Source organism: Gallus gallus, chromosome 2, assembly GCF_016699485.2.
Source record: "Gallus gallus isolate bGalGal1 chromosome 2, bGalGal1.mat.broiler.GRCg7b, whole genome shotgun sequence".
In the NCBI taxonomy this organism is placed as follows: Eukaryota; Metazoa; Chordata; class Aves; order Galliformes; family Phasianidae; genus Gallus; species Gallus gallus.
Window position 1 is genome coordinate 41,268,906 of NC_052533.1, and position 23,231 is coordinate 41,292,136.

Genomic DNA, 23,231 nt, shown 5'->3' on the forward strand with positions numbered 1-23,231 from the left:
AGAGCACAGATGCAACTGAGGCACTGGAAATAAAGCTCAGTGTGCTTTTTTATTGTGTTTCATCACACACTGAGCAAGTGGTAGAAGCATGAATCTTTTCACAGAGAAGAGGGAAGGTGAAAACTTGGAGTAAGGTAGTGTTAATTCTGATGTGCTCCTTAAAACAGCACACCAACCTGCTAAGGAGGGGTAAGTGCAATTCCCAGCTGGTTCTGCTTGGTGACAGCTCTGCTGGGAGAGAGTAAGCCTGAATTACAGAGGCAGCGCAGACCTCCAGTGGGTTTGTTCTCCTTGAGACAGAGCCAAAATGTGGCAAAGCCCCGGGGCAGCCTGCTTTCTTAACTGAGGAAGGAGATCTGGAGCATGGACAGATCTGTGAGTGGAGCAGCATGTGCCAGCTCAGCCGCCATCTTGTGTGGGGTCCCTGGCCTCAGAGCAGAGCCCACTGTCCCACAGCTGAGGCCTACATGAGCAGGGAACTGCCATCCAAACTGATAAAGGTCACTGCAGCTTCTGAAGAGGGAGAAGTCCATCCAGCCAACCTAAGCAGGCAGTGGGTTCCCAGTAGCTGCAGACAGGCTGGGTCCATTGCCTCTTCCAAAGGAGAAGCTGTATCTGTAAGAAGACAGTAGCAGAGCCCAACCACTGCCTCAGCCACATCCAGGTGTCCCTCAAGAGGCTGCGATTGCCGTGCTGCCAGGATTGTTCACCAGCAGAAGGGGGCCGACCCTGCTAGGTGCTCTACCAGGAGGGGCCTTGGAGCTGCCATTGAGGGCTCTGGATGCACCACTGGGCACATCATGGCTACAGTCCTCCCACAGAGCACTCACACCACATAAAGGGCCAAGAATGCAAGGCAAAGTGCTAAGTTAAAGCACTCAATCTTCCGCTGAAAATGCTCTTCAACCCACAGACAAGAGACTCGTGACAAAAGGCAACCATTGGCAGCATTCCTTCCACTAAATCAAAGTGAGATGTCAAAGTGACAATTAAAATGGCAGTGTTTAAAAAAAAAAAGAGGCAAATGAGTTGAATATAACTTCCTATCTTCATTTCAATGTCATTACACGTCTGTTGCTTAGAACAGATGTCTCCCTAATCTGTGCAAAACAAAAGAGGACCTGAGAAATCTGAAACACTTGCTCATCCGCAAATATTACTGCTAATTCCCATGTTCTGACAGCAGATCTTCTGCACTAAATGGAAAGACCTGGCAGTTCAGGATCCTGTCCTGCAGAGTATGGCTTACTCTGCAATACTCGAAGCTCAGATGGAATCATGTTCTCCTCCTTACACCTGCAAACACCAGATTTATCCCAAGAAACACAAGCTTCTCCTTCTCTTCCCCACACACATTTCAGATACACTTTAGCCCACCAGGACCCCCGTTTAGTTTATTTTGCTCACAGAGAAAAGACTACATCAGTCACTAGCACTTGGTAAGCTCTTTAATGGCAAGCCTATGGTTCAACTACACTGTTGGATTTGACGCCTCAGTGGTGGGAGAGGAAGGAGGAAGGGAAGAATAGGCAGAGCTCCACTGGAGGCTTACACCTGTTAAAGCATTGAACAAAAGGGCAATATCCTTTGGCAACGCGTTTCACAGCTTTGAAGTCCCAAAGAGACAGATCTTCCAGTCAGAAAAGCAAACGGTGGCGAGCACACTAAGGACAGTCTTTGCATGGTGTGGTCTAACATTATTTCTGCTTGACATGTTGAGCTCTGACTGATCCCCACCTCGTTAAAGGAAAACTCAGCAACAAAAAGATGTTAATGACTAAAATCCGGGGCTGTCATTTCCACTGCCACCCCAAAGATGAAAGGAGACATCCTTTATACACAGTGCTACCACAGATCTCTGCCTACAGGAGCAGCAGCATGTCAGTGCAGAAAGGAAATTTCAGAGTTCGATGTATTTTACATGAAACCAGACAGCTTTGCTGTAGTCAGTAGTAGCTCATTTCAAGATTGTTTCTTCAGACAAAGGAACACCCTTTGTTAATCTGAGCATTTGTCATCTGGCTGTTATGGACAGCAGTGTGTTACATGGCTTTGCAGAAGCTGGGGTTTGTGATAACACAGGTGCATCTTCAGGTATTTTCTTCCTTAAAAAAAAACCCTTAGCTATGAGGGAAAAAAGCCGTGCCTAGAGCCTGTAAATGATAATTTGGCACACTGAAGGAGTGACCATGGCTAAGTGAGCATGTTTCATTCTGCAGCATGCATTGTGCTCCTGCCACAGACATCACATACCAACAATTCAACCAAGACTCAGAAGTCCTGAAAAAAACGGAGGCGAGAGATTCTGGCCTCCAAACATTTCCTATCAGAGATACGGACTAAATATAGGGATTCTCCTCATTTTAGCATCTGCTTTGGAAATGACCACTTCCACCCCAGTCTGTCCCAGGGTGTGCAACTCCCCAAGTCGCTCACATGAAGGCTTCCAGCTGCAGCTGCCTGCACAGACAAGCTGCAGGAAGGTGGGGAAGTCCTGCCAAAATTGGACATATAAAACAAAGCATTTCCCCATGCTCAGCAATTTACAGAAAGGGGCATCCAGCCAAAGCCCCCAGAAGGGCACTTGCTGCTTTCCCTTGTCCCGAGGACAGCCTACAGACAACCAGCACCGAGCAAGAGACATGCCAGCTGGCTTACCAGCGACCTGCAGCCAGAGAGACCTCACCTTCTGGATGCCCAGCCAGGACAGCTTTAAAGAGGCCTGATTTTCAGAAGGTAGATTAGTTAGGTAGGCATCAGTCTCACACCCTTGTGAAAGGGGTCTTCTTCACCCCCTTTGCCTGCTTCGTCTTTTCTGGAAGTGGGAAGTTCTGAGGATTGAGCAGTATTGATGTGGGGTAAGGATGGACATGAGGGAAAGATGGATCAAGTGTTAACCTTGCCTTCCACCACAGCTAAAGCTGACCACAAGCTGGGTCCCTGTCCCCTTTTTGAAAGATCAAAAAACATGCTCAGAAAGGCAGGAGACTTGTCCTGTATGGCATCTTTCCAGGGCAACATCCATACTGTCATTGCAGTCAATATTCCTGTCACAGTCTCATGTCCCAGCTTCCAGAGGAGAAAAGGCCAGTCACTTGCTAAGCAACCTTGCAGGAATATCTGCTGCCCCCAGCCACCACTCATGCAGCACACCTTACACATGACACTGCACCAAAACATAGCAGCCATACAGTCAGGTTACCAATGCAGAACCAGCTTAGGCTGCTCCCCTCCCAAGAAGCATTTTTACGAGCAGGCACCCTTCAAAAGCACTAAACAAAGAGGAACCAGCCCGGGGCAGAGCTGAAGAAGCCTGCCATCAGGCCATTGTGCTCAGGGACACATTACTCCCCACATCTCTGCAAGGAGATAGCTTGCCAGTGTTTTTTCTCAATGCATCATGAGCAAATCCTGTTAAGGGTTTTTTACTTCACACTTCATAAAGCAGCTTCCTGCTCCCTGCCCGTCGCTCTGACCTACTCACACAACACCACAAATAATAACACTGAGGAAGAGGAGAAGGCCTTTTAGTTTGCCTTTTCTCCACCCCTTCCTCCCTCATCAACTCAATGTATTCACTGGGCAGGATGCTAGCAGAAACAAATGACTGTGCTCAAAGCCCTTGGACCACCCAGAGCAGTTTTAAAAACTCATGCACTGCAGAGGTTCAATAAGCAGATACTTTGCGGGTGGTTGGGGCCGTCTCCAAATCCCAGCATCTCCCCAAAAGGGTCCTTTTCCTGCACCCACTGAATTTCACAGAGGCCCAGCTGCTGAAATCCACCTAAAGCTCAGAGCAGAGCAGTGGCAGAGCCCTAAGCCCACTTTTTGTTTCCGAGTCCCCACACCTGAAAGCATTTGTACATGTATTCACAGGTGCAGCCTCTCAGTCTGGCAGCCCAGCCAGGGACCATGCTGCCCTCAGTGAATTACTGAATGGCTACCAACCCCAAAATGTAGAGGACTGAAATAAAACACAAATAAAACATGTAAATAGCTTGTGACACGATGAAGCCCGTTCTGCATCTTCTGCATCGTTAGGTAAGTACGGAACAAGTAACATGATCATACAGAAATGTATTTGGTCAAAGGAAGCAATCGATATTTTTTGATAAAATACATTCTATATTAATGCTCATTCACATTTAATACACACGTCACTTAAGTTTTCTATGTATAAAATTCCAGTTTATTGTTAGTGTTGCCTGGCAGTGCTTCAGTACAGCAGTGAGGCTGCACATTCCGCTCCCAGCAGCATGAGGTGGGACACGAAATGTGCAGCTCTCTGCAGGGCTGAGCCTCATGCAGCCTCCAGAGTTGTGTTAGAACACAGTCTTGCTGGCCGTAGTGGGGGCTTTGCAGAACAGCCCCCACCTAGCAAGCACTTGCGCTCTGGTGGAGAGATCACTCCAATGGCACATGGCATTCCAGAAAAAAAGTGAGTTAGTGAATGCAGAAAATAATATATCTACATGATTTACAGCTTTATGTTTGCATACATCCATATTCATGTTCAACCGCTCATTAACAATTCAATCAATAGTTTGTGCTACTGTAAATTACGTCTTGCTTGGCACTGCAGCAGAGGGAAGCCAGCCCCAAAAGATCCACTTGTATGAGCCGTAACCAAAGCAATGGATTCTACAAAGAGAAAGCTTCTCCTGAAGCAAGGCTCTTCCTAAGGTTATGACATCTTTTTTCATGGGGAGGAACAAAAACGTAGGGACCTAAAGCAGGGATAGAACCCACTGTTCTTAAACTTTATATTTGTAAGCAAAAAGCCTATTGCTGCTGCACAGTGTTAAACAACGAACTGCCACAGTTCTCACGTCACTAGTCCATAGAAAATGTGTTGCAACTACCGTGTTTATGCCTGCATGCCAAAAGAATGTACAAAGTTTCATTAAGCTCTGTTTCTCATCCCTTCTTTTTTGTATTCTTAAACCTGAACTTCGAAAGCATTGCAGACATTTCTGTGCGTAAGCGGGTACCGCACACCGTCCTGCTTATGGAAGGTCTTTGCCTCAGGCTGGAAAAATCAGGTGCTCTGCACCTCTCAACCCATCATCAGAAATGTAAATCCCCAAGAAAACTTCCTCTCTTATGTAATCTTGAAAAATAAAAGTCTTTTAAAAAGTCTACGGAAAAGGAGATGTTGCTACCAACGGGGCTTTCAAAATGGTGTGAGCTGTTTCTGGGAATTGCCCTATCATTTGCTCTTCGCTCGCTTTTTGTTTTTATAAAGCTAATTCTCTACAAAAGGGCTTTCGAAGCGTGTGACCTTCATTTTGCCATTCGAAAAAAAACTGGAAGAAAGGAATAAATTCAGAAACACTACGTTCAATCACAGAAAACAGATGTCTGACAACAGCATCACTCTGATTCTTATATTTTCAGTACAAAAGGCATGTAAATAAGGAGACCCTGCATCTTCACAGTCTGGCACTCATTGGAGCCACTTAAACCGATGCAAAATAGGTATAAAATACGAGGGGCCTCCTGCTTGGGTAGTATTTTAGCTCCCCTTGTCAGAGGTGGAAATGCCCAGATTAGCTCAAAGGCCCACAGGGAGGAAAAGGTCCAGCATAATGTTACAAGCTGGTTTATACACTTATGGCTTCCAAGTTAAGTTGCACTTCAATTGGCGACGCTGCAAGGTTTGGGTAGTAATTTATCAGTGTTTTAAAAACAGTGAAGCTTACAGTTGGTTTTCATGCAGGCGTGGGATATGCAATGGCTGTTTATAATTGATTGAATTTGTACAAAAACAGCATTTGGCTTTGGGTTAAATGGTGTGAGAGTACCCAGGTTCGTTTTGATATGTACTGTCAATACCAGAGCTCTGAATGCTCCCAGTGATGAATCCAATCACTCGTAAACTCAGGCGTCAGTAAAATCACATGAACAGGTTCAACACAAATACCCCCTGGACTTCTCGCCCCCCATCATTTTAGTTGAGCCTCCACATGCATTTCTGCAGCACTGACCACTATTAAACTAGTGTTTTTCAGGAGAGACTTCTCAAAGTATGGTGCTCTGTCTGGTAGAGAGCCACAAACCACAGCTGTTGAACTAAAAAGAAAAGCGCTGGTTGCATCTACTCTCTGCACCAATTTCCCCGAGAGGTGACATGCAAGGAGTACTCAGCACACCGGCCCTGCAGTCCCTACATTCAAGGCAATCCTACATTCATGTCCGTGAACGTTACTCTCAAACACAAATCAAGGAGACAGTCAGCAACAAAACTACTTCTAGACTGGTAATGGCAGAATACTACCAAGACAACTCCATAGAAACTCCACTGAAGCAGGAGCAAAATTCAGGTCACTTCTTAGCAAAGCCCATCACAGATTGTTATTATTTTTTTTTTAAATAAACATTTCATAAAACTTGTATCCTGGGAGCCAGATATCCCCGTGTGATGCGCTAAATCGAACAGGCTAACGTGGGACTATCTGACCCCACCTGGTACCACAGGATTCCCAATTTTTCAGCTTCTCTGAAAATTACTGCTGACTGACACCCATTTGTTGGTGATCCGCTTCTGGTTCCTCTTCTTCCATATCTGCATTATATTCTTCGAACGCATCATCATCGACATCTGGAAGCCCGAGTAGCTACAAAGAAGAGAAAATATGGTGTAACAGCAAATTACCCACTCATGTGGTTTCACTGCACATCTTCCCACAATACCTAGATGCCTCTTCTTAGAAATCTCAAATCCTAGAATAACAGCATTACGTAACTATCTCGACTCTCTTTCTCTCCCTCATGCGACGACAGAGAAAGATTTGAAAATGCATCCTCACAGCAAATTGAGTGCTCAGAGACCAGAAGATAAATAAAACCAAAGCAGAGCTCATTCAAAGAGCTCTGTCTTTTTCCCTGAGGTCATATCACAATTTTTGAGTGTCTAGACTTGGCAGTGGCTTAACTTCAGAACAAACCACGATCATGCTGTAACAGTATTAATTTGATTTCAGATTGTGTTCAGTAACCATCCAAATGCCAAAAAAGAAAGAACTGGCAGTGTCCCTAAAACCCTGAGGATCCCACCACGTTAAGTGCCTCTCTTAAACTCTTCACTCCATTATACCAGATGAAGACTTGTATACTGGGTGAAGCAATCTCCGTAAGAAATACTGTGTATTCAACTCAAAGTTGCCCAAATCCCTTTATATTTCTGACCAGGGAAGATGAGCTAGCCCAAATTTAATTTTCAATGTCTGGATGCCTCCATCTGACGGCTCGCATTTCTGCAATGGCATTTGTTTGCCACAGAAAAAGGAGCAAATAGAAGCGCTTGAACTTTTCCCCTCCCCTCCAAAAGGCTGCCAAGCCAACAGAAGTCAGGAAGACAGATGAACCAAATAATAAGCAAACTAATGTATCTGTTCTGCAAATCTCATATTGGAATCCTACACTACCAGCTGTTAAAACCCTCAAAGCAAAATTGTGCGCCAGGCATTATTTGGAATAGTACATATTTAGCTTGCCAGGGCTGGAAGAGAAGCACAGACACGTGCAACACCCTGTTTGGAGTGTGACACAGCTGTTGTCTCTCAAAAGAGACAAAACCAGGAAAAATGAAGACAGCGATGCTTGCTTGGTGGTAATATGAAAATGAGAAGGCTGTGACGAGGCAGATGTTTAGTTTAATTTTGATTTAAATTTAGTCCACGATCAACATTCTAAATGATTCGGTGGATACAAAGCCAATACACAGAATTAGCCTCTGGGTCCATGCATTCTTCAACGTCACTGTGAGAAAACCATTTTTTCAGTTGCAGGGCTTCTTGGCATTGAAATGGAGGGAGAATTTGCTGACTAACCCCCCTCCTTTGCATTTTAAAAATGCCTGCAGAGAGACCCCAGTGTTCTTGCTTTCTGAGCAGAACAAACAGTAAATACTCCTATGCACACCTATTTTTCACATCTTATGTTCAGCTGCATAACAGGAATGTGAAACTACGTGGTTCATTTTCAGGATGTGGGGGTTTTCTTTCATTTTGAAGCTAAAATGAAAACACTTTTTCAAATGGAAGGGAGAGGCCTCTACACTTTTTTCATCCGTCAGAATTATTTTCGCTCAACTGATTTGGTGCATTCAAATTAGATTTGTGTGTGGCACTGCTCTGTTTACATCAGCCATCAGAAAGAGCTTTGATCACATTTTTTGCCCAGCTCCAGTTATAATTCCTCCCTGATTTGCAGGGAAATGAGCCACAGGAGTGAGAGCCTCATCTTGGTGTTATGGATACTGGAAGCCTTTCAGGTATGCAAAACTAGCGCAAAACCCCACAGCATACAATGGGAGAACCAAGAGGACATGCATAAGCCTCCGGGTCTCTGTCATGCATCCCCTCTCCTGCTTTCAGGACACACAGCTCTCCTCTCCCTGGCGTGGCAAACATCAGGGGTGATGACACCCATCTTAGGCAGGTTTTACAAAAGAAGATGAGAAACACGGTGTGAGCTGACCTCAGACTGACTCTCATGTTTGCTTCCGGTCCCTATCTGCTACATGGCAGCCTGGAAAGGATTTTAATGGAGAGCAAAAACAAGGAAGAAAGAGGTAGGCAAAAGGAACAAAGCTGGCAGGTGCGGGGATGCGTGGCGATGAGGACAGGGAGGGTGATGAGAAGGAGAACAACAACCAGCAGCAGCACAGCATGAACTACAGCTACTTATTCCTACTGGCCAAACTACCCATCTGCTGGGTACTTCTTGGCAGTAAAGGGGAAGTAAGTGGGACACGCATGAATTCAAGAACTCAGGCTAAGTGGCTTTTACATGGCAGACTCTCCACCCTGGACACAGGCTTTTAGATTAAAGGTAAGCACAATCCAGGAGTCCAGCAATTTGCTGCTAAATTTTACAACTCCCATTTTGGTTCCCTGCAAACTCTTGAGGTTGGTGCCATTTCCCTCGGGCTTTTTTTTTTTTATTTCCATGTCTTTCTTAACTCTTTCAAAGTGCCCTAATGCAAATAACCTAGTAGCTTTTACATCTCAAACTCATGAAGCAAGCAATACTTCCTACCAGAAGCTGACATACAAACACAGTGAAAAACAACCCAAGTACACGACAGAGCTAAATCACTGCTAAATGATGAAGTAATGACGTACAGAGGTCATGTGCTTCAGCTGCAGCTTGGTGTGACGGGTTTCCAGGTGGATGTGCTTAGAAGCATGGACATCTCTGTCTGATCCCTCATCTCCCTGCCAAAGGCTTTTAAAACTGCCTGATCGTCTTGGATGTCCAGCTGGAAACACCCAGAGGAACCTCTAAGAAAGAGCACACCAAACTCCACAAATCTGCTCCCTTCTTAGCCTCTCACACTGAGTACCCAAGATCATGGGGTGCTTCACAAAAGCATGATCTGATCTTCAGCTTTCCCTACACTGCTGTTTTTCAAATGGAAATCAGCCAGACTTTCCCCTTACAGTGAGCTTTGCTTGGATACAGGGGAAGAAACATCCTGTAAATGCACCATTACCTCCACGCTCACAGCAAGGCTATTTCATTAACAAAACAGGTCTGGCATAGAAAGGGCAGGGGATGGAGGGAAGGAATGCCAAGGATACCATTTCCCAGTACTGACTGGTTTCATTCTGATAAAGGCATGAAGGTGTACGATAGCTGTTTCCATGTATCTATAATACCACACTTCATTTTTTAAGTGAATAGTGGTTCTGCGTGTCTGCTATTTTTAATAATTACAGTAAGGGAAAAACATCAGTACATTTCTCATTAGACTTGTCAACACACAGCCATACACTGAATGAGAAAACCAGTCCCGTTACACTGATGCAAACCTCTCAGTAACTTAGTGAAAGGAGAATCTCATGAACGATCTTTGTGGCACATTCCAGAGAAAATGAAGAGGTACTTGGCTGCAGTCTGCTAGAGGGCTCTGGTAATGGAGGGTGTTCTTGAGCAGAAGAAAGCACAGTGAAACTCAACAGACAGCAAGCAATGCTAGGAAAAAATCAGATGATAACGAAGAGTTTTTGGATGAGAGTATAACTAATGATTAGAAGGAAAACTGCCCATTAGCACTGAGCTCATTAAGTCACCAGAAGTCTTCACATCAAGACTGGATGTCTTGGTAAAGATGTGTTCCAGCTTAACTACCGCTTGTGAGCTTGGCTATAGGAATCACTGGGTAAACGCTAACGAAGCACCCAGACTAAACGAGTATCATGGCTCCCTTGGCTTTGAACATTTTTATCCCAAAGAGTAGCTTAACTCAGTTTGACTGAAGCCAATTGCTCAGCAACTTAAGCTATGCTGAAATAAATGCAGTTTAAAATGAAGTAACTGATCTGTACCAATTCAATTAAGTCCTTCTGAAGTCCTCTTTAGTTAAACCAATGCAAGTTTCTCCTCAAAGACACAGCTTTCCTGAGTGGGAGAAAACAGCCATGAAAATAACCAAGAGCTAAATACTGTCCTGGGAAGAATATTTATATTTTTGTATGTTTTCACAATTACAAACAGCTGTACTGAAGGATCAGATTTCCAGTCCTTTCTAAGAAAAGTGTGCATCTGTTCTATTTATTTCCAGTCTCTTAAGGATTAAAATCACGCTCTTTCATGTCAACCAGCTGTGGCTTTCCATGGCAATACAAGGGTGTAATATGGGGAGGTCCCATGTTTTCCTAGCACCACTCCCTCTCGCTCTAAATACTTGGGGTAACTTTTCAGCCTTTGTGATTAGCCAGACAGAAAAACTGAGGAGGGAAAGCTGTCTGCATGTTGAGCTTCTGATCGGCTTTGCCATGGACCTGTGAAGCATGGGCCTGGCAATGAAGCTCCACCCTCCTTTGCACCAGCCCAGATGCCCAGCCCAAATCACATCAAAATCAGTGAGTTACCAGCAGTCAAGCTTCACTTATTGTATTTAATTATTAAATTTACAGTAATTGTTGTATCTAAGCAACCTTTTCCAAAAGAGAGGCTGTGCAAGAGGAGGGTTTGGCAAAAAAAAAAAAAAAAAAAAAAGCAGAAAAAGCAGCACAGTGGCCAGCCCAACAAAGTCACCTCACCACGACAAAATCCAGGCATCACACCAAATCATGGCAATACACAAGGACAGAGAAGGCTGAGTAGCAGCAAACCAGCCAAACACAAGCCTTCTTCCCACAAATCCCAGCTTCTGCTTCAGGCTCTTCCCAAGCACAGAACAGAATCATGGAGTCATTAAGGCTGGAAAAGACCTCTAAGATCATCTAGTCCAACCAGCAGCCCATCACTACCATACCACTAAGCCACGTTCCTCAGTGCCACATCCACGCAGTTCTTGAACACCTCCAGGAATGGCAACTCCGTCACCTCCCTGGGCAGCCTGTGCCACCGCCTCACCACTCTTTCTCAGAAGAAATTTTTCCTCATGTCCAACCTGAACCTCTCTGGCATGACTTAAGGCCATAACCTCTCATCCAAAAAGTTGCAGTTGTCTGATAGAGGCTGACACGCTAACTCCCCAGTGCCTGAGAGAAGTAAGCTGCTGCAGGTGGAAAGTGGCTTTGCTCCATCCAGTGTTGCCATACTAACAGTCACAGACAACTGACAATACGTGGAAGTAAAACAGAGGCACTTACAGGTCTGAAGGATTTGAAGACTTTTTCCAGTATTTCATGGAGTGTCTTTTTCCCACAAGAAGAGATGTAATCCTGCGCGAGCTGCAGAAAAGGTAAGCAGTCCTCACTCTCACTCCAGACGTGCTGAAAGCAACACAAGAAAGAGGTGTTAACAGGGGCCCATGCTGGCCTCTCCATGGGTTTTTAAAAGGTGATGGATCGTAAACATCTGCCAACATACACCGAGCCCCCAAGTTCAGACCTGCACTGGGGGCTGGATCAAAAGCCAGGCTTCTGGGGAGGAACTCTGATTTTACTGACACCAAGAAATGGAAGGCGGGAAAACCCATCTGGGAGAGAAAATCCCTTATGACTGTGCTGGCAACAAAGGGTACGTGCTTTGCATGCACATACATTTTACAAGCAGAGGTGCTTTCTTTGATACTAGCCCTGTTTAGACCGGGAAGTCACATTGGGTGTTCTCTTCTTATGCATAACCTGCTGCTGAACCTTCTCCTAGAGCTCTGTTCCCCCCAGGCCTTGGGAGCCACATTTAAACCCATTTGGGATATTCCTCTCCTCTTGCTCTTGCTTGAGAGGGGACAGCTCCCCGGCCTGGCTCTGTGAAGCCTCTCCCAAAAATGCTGCTGCTTCTGCTGCTCTGAGGCTGTTTGAAAAGGAGAGCTGATGGGTGGAAGCACTCTGACAGCGCTGCTCCTTGCTCACAAGTGTGGCTCACAGCACAATTTAATGTGTGCTCTCAAAGACCTTTACTCTGAAGTCTTGGTGCACAGGACTATCTTACAAAGAGAAGTGTAATACTGCAAGAATTGTTGGAGACACTTAGACCTCTATTTCTGCATGGCAATTCCTTTCCCCAAAGTGCTGTGCAGCGTTTTACTGTGCTATAAATGGCAGGTTATGCTTCAGTGGGGACAGGAGAGGGCTTCTCTGAAGCTTAACTAATGCTTAGAGAAAGAGCAAGAACCACACACATCCATCCCCAACGCAGAGCTTGCATGCTGCCTCCTTGCTCAGCAGCGAGCCAGGGATGCAGTTTTCCATTTGTCTAATAAAAACACTACTTAACATCACTGAAGTTGTGTCTTTAAGGCGAAAACAGCAATCGCCTCGCTACTGACCTCACTCAACCTGCATAACCGCAGTGAAATGGTATGCTAAGAAAAATCCCTGTCTGACAGAGTAGGTCCTACTTGTTCCAGGCACCCAGAGTTATCTCTTGGCGGTCTGGCAGCCCTCAGAAACGCATACCACAGGTCTCACCATACCCCATGCCATTTCACAGCCATGGGCATTGCAGCCCTACAAACATACAAGCAGCTCCTGTTTCAAAAAAAAAAAGAGTCTGGCTTTGGGATTGTTATGGCCCAAAAAGGCAGGAAGTACATTAAATGGACTCAAATGAACCCTTTTAAAAATACCAATGAGCTCTTTTCCAAATCACAACATTTTAACAACAGCCTGGAGATTTTGGAGGTCTGGCTCATGATTTCTTAATGTTCAAGCAGTAACCTTTTTATTGCTTCTAATCTTTGTGCCAAATGTAAGGCCTGAATGTTACAGGTCAGCAGTTTGTGTCTCGTGCTAAATTGCTATAATTGTTTATACGTATGCAATGATCATGACTGCTAACATCCTGGTTCTTGTTTAAATTGTGGCTTCTTTCAGCTATGAGATCTATGCACAGGGGCTTCCATATCCACGAAAATCAGGCCTTGCCCTTTTATAACTAATAGCTAGTTTGCTTCCCAGGGAAAGTTGACCACATGTCATCCTACCATGTTTTTTACAAAGTCTTTTTCATTCTGCAGTCTCAACATTTCAGTCTCCAGCAGGGATGTGCCAGCAGCAGCAGAGAATAAGATGATGGAGTACAGGGAGAAAACCTGAGCAATCCATCATTCCGCCTTTGAAGAGATATATGCATGATATCACAAGGCAACAAGCAAGTAAGGCTTCCACCAAGTTCCATGCCAGCAGATTTAAAACTGTGGCTGTGGCAACACGGACACACTGAAACCCCTCACCTGCCATCAGCTTATGGAAAATATTTGGATTCATGACTTCTGCTCTAAAATGTTTACAGGAAATCTTGCAACGAGGTGGCATAATGTTTTGATTTGCTTGATCAGTTACTCTGAATATCAGCAATAACAAGGTGGCAAAACAAATGTCAAGACTGTAAGGAATAGCTCCTCAACGCTCACCCACATCGGTTACGGCTACACAAGTCCAATTAATCTTCTGAGAACACCATGAACCTCACGAGCTAAACTGATCATAGTTCAGCTGTCCAAAATGCTGAGTTGGTGAATTTTAGCATCCAGGAGGTGCTGACAGTGCCTGTGGGCTCCTAAACGGGTCATCTGCACCCCTAGCATGCTGAAAGACCCAGCCCAAAGACACCTTTCCAGGAAATTAAAATCATATGATCCTTGTGATCTCAGGTTTTATACAAGATCCTGTTTTTATCTCCCAGATTGCTTCTTGGCAACCTTTCCCTGTCTTTCTCCTCCTCTCTTTTAAACTCAGCATGCTCATAATTTCCTCCTCACAAGTGAGTTATCATGGACTTCACTGGCACCTCCTACGTAGTTTTTTAACTCACATTATTATGAAATGAGGACATAAAGAAAGAGAGCAAGAATGCCAGGCACCAGATGCTGATTAAACGTAAAGCTCCTCTGTAAGACCTGTAAGACTAAAACATCACAAAGTCTACCACTGGTTCTCTTTCCTTTCTCTGTCATGCTCTTCCATCTTACCAGAGCCATGCAACTCAAGGGCCTCCGCTGCAAGTGAGAATCGGTCCCATGGCCCGCATTAAGTCTCCTTAAAATAAAGCTCGGCTTCTAATTTCATGTAGAAAGCAAACATATTTTGAAACATGAAAAATAGGATAGGGTAGAATAGGATATGGTAGGGTAGGGTAGAACAGAGCTGCAAAAAGGCAGCAAACCAAGATAGCTGAGCTGGGAGCATAACTGAAGGCCCACAGTGCACCTGGAGCAGAAATGATGGTGCTGGTGAACGACGTTGGTGAACCACCTCACCAGCAGCTCTTAATCGCATTAAGGAGACATCATCAACAGGAAAAGAATTAAGCATTCTACCTATCTGCCTACCTTGAAAGTCTTGTTAGTAGGAAAAGTGTCTTCAGCGGTAATGCCATAAGACAGAAATGTAGCCCCTTCTGCTCGGTTTTGGCTTCAGATGGGGATCCTTCCCAACCAGCCCAGTCCTGCTGCCAGACTCACGCAAGGCCCAGCATGGCCCCTGCTGCAGGTGGGCGCTGGTCACACTGGGGCTGCCCTGGCACAAGGGTCCCACACGTCTACGAGCAGATGCAGAGCTCACCCTGGGTCGCTTCCCTCAGGATCCAGCACAACCCTCTGCCCAACGTGGCAAGCACGCATCCTGCTCACCGGGACCTGCACTCTTGGAGGTGTCCCTTGGCTGCTCTTTGTCTCATTGACCCGGCTGTCAAATCCCTCTCCGCTCACCTGCCGGGTTGGGAACTCTTCAGTATTTCCCAAGCAGGACTAGAGGTGGAAGTTGCTGCAGGAAGAGCACGAGCTACAGCTCCAACGCTGTGCTGGGAGCTACCGAAGACGCAGTCCTTCAACTGCACCCAACCGGTGCTCCACACCCTCGAGTGGGGAGCCGGAGTTGGACCCGATGTTCCTTACAGTTCCCTTCCAACTCGGGATATTCTACGACTGCGTGACACCCTCAGCGGTGAGGAGGCTCTCCCCGGTGTGGGGGGGGCGGGGGCGGACACCCCGGCACCACAACTCGCTGCCCAACTCGGCGGGGCCCGGCGGGAGGGGCCGCACCTGCCCGGGGTGCAGCAGGGGCGGCCCTGCTGTCATCCCGACTCCATTTTATCCCTGCCCATTCTCCATTTGCCACACAGCCCTGCGAGCCCCCAGCCAAGCCCGGGCAGCACGGCGGGGGCTTTCAAGGAGGGGTGGGGTGGAGGGGGGGTGGGCTGAGGAGCGATGTTTGTGGGGGGGGCATCGCCCCCGTGTCCCCGGTGGCTGAGGGGGAGGCGAGGGGGGGCTGTCCGTGCCCTGCCCGCGGGGCCGCCCCGCACCGGCCAACGACTCCATCTTGCAGCTTTCGGTGCTCGCACGGAGGGCTCCCCCGGCCCGCAGCCCCCCCCCCCAGCCCCGAGGACCTCCCCCCGAGGCCGGGCTGCGCGGGGGCCCCCCGGGCACGGCTCTAACACCCCCCTCCCGCGGTCACTCACGAAATTGTCGCCGCAGGCGGCCTCCGGGCACAGCACGTAGAAGGAGACGCCGGGCTCGGCGTAGAAGTCCATGCGGCGCTCCGTCTCCTCGGCGGCGATGAGCTGGAAGGGCGTGCGGGCGCACCACCGCTCCGCAGCCTCCGCCAGCGCCTCGAAAGCCATCGCCGCCGCCGCGCTCCTCGCTCCGCGCCCGCCCCCGCCGCGCCCCCGCCCCGCTGAGGTGCCGGGGTGGCCCGCGGGGAAGGGGGGGGGGAGGGAGGCGGTGGGCCGGGCCTGGCCGCCCCCCGGCGGGCTGCGAGGGAGGGGGCTCCTCGGAGCACGCCGCCCCCCAGAGCCCGTTCTTTGGGTTTGCTTCTGTCTTGCCGGCGCCGATCCGGGGTTCGGGGCTTTCGGGAGGACGCGAGGCGCGCCGAGCCAAGCGGTGCGCGTGGCTACGGTTTGAAGCGGGCACCAGACGCGGTGCGCCGTCCGTCCCGTGACGCCGGGAAGTCTGACGTGACACCCCATCTTCCTCAGCTGCCGGAGTTTGTGGTACTCCTCTGGGCGCTCGGCCCGGGCCCGTCGCACCCCGCTGAGCAGGCGAGCAGGGCTTGGGGCTCTCGGAGTGGGACACAGGCAGAGGAACCCCCATCCCGCTGCCGTTGCCCAAGGAGACGGTCACCCGGCGGAAAACCCCAATATGAGCACACACATTCACAGCAGCACGGTGCTGGTAGGGCTGGGACTTGTGCACACACAACCCTCCCAAACCCAGGTAGGATGCAGCGTTTTGGCATCCATCTGCAATGGCAGTTTCAAACAGATCATGTCCCAGATAGTGCCTGTGCTTATGGCTTCTGTGCTTCTTCAAAGCCCCGTGTGAACACCTTTTTATCCCTTAAAATACCACTTTGATGTGTGCTGTGCTCGTTATCTCCCTTCCATGGGATAGGGAAGCTGCCAGGTTTCACTGAGTTGTTAGATGCCTTAATGCTGCATGTGCTGCAATGCCTTTGTCAGGTCTGACAGCATAGACATATCCATATATCCAGTGGCCTTGCTTATTTCTTTATGTGTTTGTGCCGGCTCGTGATGCCCTTTACACCAGTGCCCTGGTAGCAGGCTATGAAAATGTCTCCTTTCTTACAGCCCCCCTTTAGATACTGAAAGGCTGCTCTCTCAGGTCTCCCCGCAGCCTTCTCTTCTCCAGGCTGAACAGTCCCAGCTCTCTCAGCCTGTCCTCATAGGAGAGGTGTTCCATTCCATGGATCAATTTTGTGGCCCTCCTCTGGACACGCCCCAATAGGTCCGTGTCTCTCCTGTATGGAGGACTCCAAATTTGGACACTGTACTCCAGGTGAGACCTCAGCAACACAGAGAAGAGGGGCAGGATCACCTCCCTCAACCTGTTGACCACACTTCTTTTGATGCAGCCCAGGACATGGTTGGCTTTCTGGGCTGCGAGGGCACACTGTTGGCTCGTGTTAAGCTTTTCATCAATCAGGGCCCCCTAAGTCCTTCTCAACAGGGCTACTCTCAAGGGGTTCTTCTCCCAGTTTGTGTGCATATCTGGGACTACCTCGACCAGAGCAAAAAATCTTACACTTTGTTTTTTTGAACCTCATTAGTTTGATGTCCTTGATGAATCTCAGAGTCACAGAATAGCAGGAGTTGGAGGGGACCTCGAGGGATTGTTGAGTCCGACCCCCTGCTAAAGCAGGTGCTCTACAACAGGACACACAGCTAGGGTCTTGAATATCTCAATAAAAGGTGACTCCATAACCTCTCTGGGCAGCCTGTTCCAGTACTCCGTCACCCTTACTATAAAGAAGTTCTTTTGCATGTTAGTATGGAGCTTCCTATGTTCAAGTTTTAAGTTATTATTCCTTGTCCTATTCCTATGCACCACTGAGAGGAGCCTGGCCTCATCCATTTGCCTCCCACCTCCCTTTAGATATTTATAAACATTAATCAGATCCCTCCTCTGTCTTCCCCAGGCTGAACAGACCCAGGTTACTCAGTCTTTCCACATAAGGGAGATGCTCCAGGACCTTTATCATCTTTGTGGCCCTCTGCTGCACTCCTTCTAGGAGATCCCTGTCTTTTCTGAACTGGGGTGGCCAGAACCGGACACAATATGAAGATATTAAAGAGTGTCAGTCCCAGTACTGTAGAGCATGGTTCCCAACATGTCCGATCAAAGGTACAAGACAGCAGCAATGGTGAGTGGATAAACCAATTTTCTGCAGTTTGCACAGACTGGAGGAGGTGAAGAAGGGAGATTTGCAAAGGATCTGGTACCTAGAACCTCAGCCCTCCCCTTGGTGATGGGCACAGGCCAGAAGGCTGGCAGCCGGTGGCCCTTAGTGTGGGGGACGGAACACTGTGAGGGGTTTGCTCTTCCCAGGACACAAAGACATTAGGTGATTTGGGGGAAAGATTCAGGAGATGGGCAGAAAGCTGCACAGGCTGAAGAAACAGAGGCCTCCCACAGGTCTGGAATCCAACACATTCAGCCTGCGGACTGTCCACCTCCAAGATTATTTTTCCTTTATTTTTCTCATGAAGAGCCCTCTTCGGCCTACTTTTGGCGAGCTGCCAAGTAATTTGCATTAATTTGCCTGACCAGCTGTAGTAACCCGCTTGTCCTCCTGTGGCCCTCATTACTCACCCTTCTGCTGTGGTCTAAATGCAGAAAGGGCAGCGGGGTGAGCTCCAGCGAATTACTGGAGATGCACCCTTAATGGCTGTGCCGTGCCGAACCATTCTCACAGCTGGCTGATATCTCACGGATTATTCTCCACCTGCCCGCCCTGCTTCTGAGGACACTGAGCTTCCCACAGACTCATAGCGGTGTTCTTCTTATCTTTAAGGATAAAAATGTGTGGTTTCTCAAGTTCTAAATGACCAAAAAAGAGTGAAAAATCTGTAGGAAATAAGGATCCCTCTGCTCCTCCGAATCCTGATATCCTCCTTTGAAGTCACTGGCTGAACTTATTGTTTTGGCAGTAAGAAGTCAACAAATGAACAGTGAAGCTATGGAAAATCCACTTGCTAGTGAGCAGCTTTCCCCAGTGGTGCTGCCTTTTCCAGGACATGAGCTTAGAAAAAACATCATCAAATCACCCCAAATCTTTCCTCATCTAAGTCCCTGCTTTCTGGAGGACGGTGTGCTAAATGTGAGGGGGAATTCAATGATGTAGTTGGACCACGCTGAGGCAACGTGGTGCAAGGTCAGTGCTGTGTCTCCAGGCTGCATGGTGCTGTGCATTTATTAAGTGCATGGCACACTGCATTTGTGAGCAGCGTGCTGGAATGCAATGGAAATATTTAGTTACTCAGCAAACTGTGGACGACACTGTGGATCACTTCACCGGAAGCTCTGAAGATATTTCCATCCAGCTCCCCTTTAATCTGGCCTTTAAAGTCCATCGTGAGGTCTCCATCCTACTTCATCCAGGTCAAAAACACTGGCTGATTCTAAAAGATGTTCACTTTCTTTGAGGCTTTCTGAAGCACAGGCTGCATACACCTTTAATGCTCGGTGACCTTTGGAAAACAATATTTCATCTCAGCTATAAACGTGCTGGCAGGAGCAGAGAACTGTGAGCTGTGCTCGGAGCTGACCGGTTGGATGTGGCCAGCCTGGGGGTAAGGGTGGAGAAACCAGGCAGCGTCTGCCTTCACACATTGCCTTGGGCAAAGAGGTTGGCATGGCTCAGCTCCTGCTGCTTTCATCATGAGGCATATACCTGCATTGCTCTCACATATCGTTGTCTGCACTTTGATTATTGCTTATCATTGGACCTGTGCAGCCTGCATGGCCAAATGGGGGTGTGTTATCACTTGCTTTATGAAGAGATGAAAGTTGATTTTGTGAAGACCTGACCGTCAGTAAGACACCATAGACTCTTCAGGCAAACAAATAGGATTTCTTGTCAATTTGCTGTCCTCTATGGTACTGAAAGGGCACAGAGATGCAGACTGTCCCTGCTTTTCAGATGAATTGCTCCGCTGGTATAAAAGATACTCTCATAATAGTCCCAAATTAGCTGATTGCTTGAAGTGCCAGAATACTTAATGCTCTGCTATTTTAAACATATGGAAATTGATTCAACACTTATCATCTATTTAGAGATGTAAATTTATTGAAAAAGATGCCACTTCTTCCTCAGCTCCAGGCAAGCTCCGACGCTTGGTTTTCTGGGCACAGGCAGGTTTTTACAAGGCCCAGTGATTTTAACTATGGTGATTTACATTCTTTCTAAAGGCAGAAGTAGAGGAAAATTGACTGTATTATCTACAGAGAAAAAAACTGATCAATACGGGCACTGGTGTAAACTGACACAGCTATGGCCGTATCTGGTACGTTGTATCCTAAGCACCTTATACCAGGCACAGACACTGGGCCAGGCTTGGCCACACTCCTCTTGCAGCTGCTCTGGCAGTAGGGCCCGCACTGACATCAGCAGCGTGGGTTTCTGTCACAGCAGCACTGGGACACGGTCATAGGAAGTGAGGGAGTGCTAGCAGTGACTGCTGTCACACTGGATGGGTGAAGGCATAAAAGGCATATAACTAATGGAGGGCACCCAAAGGAGGCTATAAAGATGGGGAAGGGTCTGGAGGGCAAGGCGTGTGAGGAGCGGCTGAAGTCCCTGTGTTTGCTCAGCACAGAGCCGAGGAGCTGAGGGGAGGCCTCATGGCGGCTGCGGCTCCTCACAGGGAGCGGAGGGGCAGCGCTGAGCTCTGCTCTGTGTGACAGCGACAGGGCCCGAGGGAACGGCATGGAGCTGTGTCAGGGGAGGGGCAGCTGGGGGTGAGGGACAGGGTCTGTACCAGAGGGCGGTGGGCATGGAACGGGCTGCCCAGGGCAGTGGGCACGGCCCCAAGGGCCAGAGCTCAAGGTGCATTTGGACAGTGCTCTCAGACACTGGGTTTGGGTTTTGAGTGGTGCTGTGTGGAGCCAGGATTGGACTCGATGGTCCTTGTGGGTCTCTTCCTGTTCAGGATATTCTGTGATTCCATGGTTCTAAGGCAGGGCATCTCTTAGGAAAGGGATGTGTGTCCCCATGCAATGCAGGCAGAGCTGCTGAAAGCACAAAGCATCCAGCATTTAACTGCAGTCCCTGCAATGGCAAGTCCTGGGCTGATGTCAAGCACACAAGGCCGGTACCAGGGTGGGACGAGGAAATATGTGGCCAGCCTGGTTGTAGCTCCGCCTCTGGATCCTTCCAGATTTGGATTTGGTGCAGTCGCTTTACATCTCTCATAACAGTCAGATGGAGATTCATGTGCATTCCACAGGAATGTTGTTCATGCTTTAACATTTGTGAAAATAGGAGTTTCTCAGCTATTTAATCATGTGTTATTATTCAGCATGATTCATATACTAATACCACGGCTATAAAGCCTAATGTTGTACTCCTGGGATCAAGCAGTATTTCTTAATGTGCTTCTTCTCCTGGTATTTTCACAGAGGGACTGGCTCAGTGTTAGCACTTACACAGTAAATGTCCCAGTCATCCCCACTTACCGCGCTCTGGTTTGCATCACAAAAAGGGCTCACAAAGTGGATTCCTCTCGTATTAAAGGCACATGGTGTGAACAGTGCAAACTCAGCAGTCTCCTGCATTATGGACCCACTCCCAGGCTGTGCTGCTCACCAGCATAGGCACAGCCATAGCATATTTACTGCACCTTAAAGTCTCCTGATGGCATTTGGAAAGTAAGTGGACAGGCTGGATTAATTAGCTGCAGACCCCAGTCTCTTGACGAGCTCATATTTAATTAGAGACTTTATTTTCTTGACACCTGCTTATTTATGATGCTGCCTTCAGCCTCAGTAGCACAGAAAGAAACTGGGTGCTGTCCCCAAGGTAAAGCATTTTAACCTTTATCCCAGCCATGTCCCAAGTGCAGCCTGGCCCAGCCGTCCCTACGACTGCCCCCTGCCCCTTGCCATCATGGCAGCGGCTCAGCCCAACAACCACACAGCACTGTGCTATTAACACCGTGCTGACTGAAACCAAGACACAGGTAGAGTTATTATACTCCTTATATCTGCTGTAGTTTCCATGGAAATAAATAGGAGGCATTACTTTTGGAGAACCCTATGTATATGCGGCCCAAAACAATTCCTCTTCACTCAATGCAGTGCAGGCAAACCAGCAGGTTGGACACTCATGCTTTTGCGTTAACCCGAAGGAACCAATGTGAAGTAAACCATGGTTACTACAGAACTGTTTTCAGAAGTGAATGCTCTGGAGGCCAGGTTCAATCAGTATCCTCCAGTGGGATGTGGTGATCTCCTTTGTCTTAAGACCATGACTGAGTGTGTGCTTGGTTGTTTTTTTCAAGGGTGGCAGTGGGAAAATGCCAAGGAGGGGTCAGAGCTGCGGAAGAAAAAGCCAACCCCCAAGTTACAAAGGGCTCGTGGTAGAGTTCAGAGGTTGGCTGTGTGGAAGTGAAAAATTACATCTCATTTGCAACATGCAGGGAGAGCTTTTCTTCAGATCAGGCCATGCAAAACCGTGTCTCATATAAAGAGGTTTTCACGTGGGCACCTACGGAAAGAACTGTTTTCACAGAAGTCCAGAGAATTGAAATCACAGAGGGAACGATGAGGATTCAAAAACGCATGCAAATTAATCTTCTGAATGGAAATGCTTCTCAAGAGAAACAGAGATGTCCAAGGGTGCCCAAATGAATTAGGAGCCCATGCTTCTCTGAGTGTCAACGTGCTCCTAACCTGCTCTCTTCAGATGACACCCACGGACTCACAAATGGAGCCTGAGGCCAGAAGATCTGGGCTTCTGAGAGCTCATCTCAAAGCTGATACCAGGCGGTACGACCCTTTTCCTGCTGGCAGGCTGAAAAAGTCAATTGCAATTGTAATTGTTCTGGGTCATCAGTGTAGTCTCCTTGGAAGTTAGACGTGGTTACTTTTGAAAATAAGCCAATTTTCAGAAGTTATTTGGAAAGTTTCAAGTCTTGTTCAAGTAGCTGGAATCACAGCCTTGTTTATACAAAAGAAAATCTGAACATTTCTAACCCTCGGATTAAACTGGAAGAGTGCATCTGTTTTGCTGTGTTTAAGGAAGTTTCAGCCATTGCCCTTGGTGTTAATGGTACAGCAGTGCACTGATTTGATAGTACTTTGGCCAAAGACCTTAAGTGCAAAAAGTACAGTCCATCGGGGGCATTTTACTGTATGACACCAGAAGATGTACCAGAATTTACGGAATCAATGGGATTTCAAGCCAAACAGACAGGATTCCTGCCAAGAAATCCCATAATTTGTCTAATTTATTTAGTCAGCACTGTTTTTAAAACACATGGTCCAACTGCAATCCAAGAGCACACAGAAAAAAAGAACTCAGCCTTGTTCCAGC

The 23,231-nt window shown here is 47.6% G+C and overlaps 1 protein-coding gene and 1 non-coding gene across 2 annotated transcripts; both read right to left on the reverse strand.

Moving 5' to 3' along the window:
• Positions 1-1,426: 1,426 nt before the first annotated feature.
• MTURN (maturin, neural progenitor differentiation regulator homolog (Xenopus)) lies at positions 1,427-16,055 on the reverse strand. The gene is made up of 3 exons (NM_001389478.2): positions 15,859-16,055; positions 11,607-11,729; positions 1,427-6,617 (listed from the first exon to the last, which is right to left on the reverse strand). Exons 1-3 carry the CDS (start codon positions 16,018-16,020, stop codon positions 6,507-6,509), a joined length of 396 nt encoding a protein of 131 aa, NP_001376407.1. The 5' UTR covers positions 16,021-16,055; the 3' UTR covers positions 1,427-6,506.
• On the reverse strand, positions 4,204-4,309 carry MIR1723 (microRNA 1723). The gene has a single exon (NR_035219.1). It is a non-coding gene; the product is annotated as a microRNA 1723 (primary transcript).
• Positions 16,056-23,231: the final 7,176 nt, after the last annotated feature.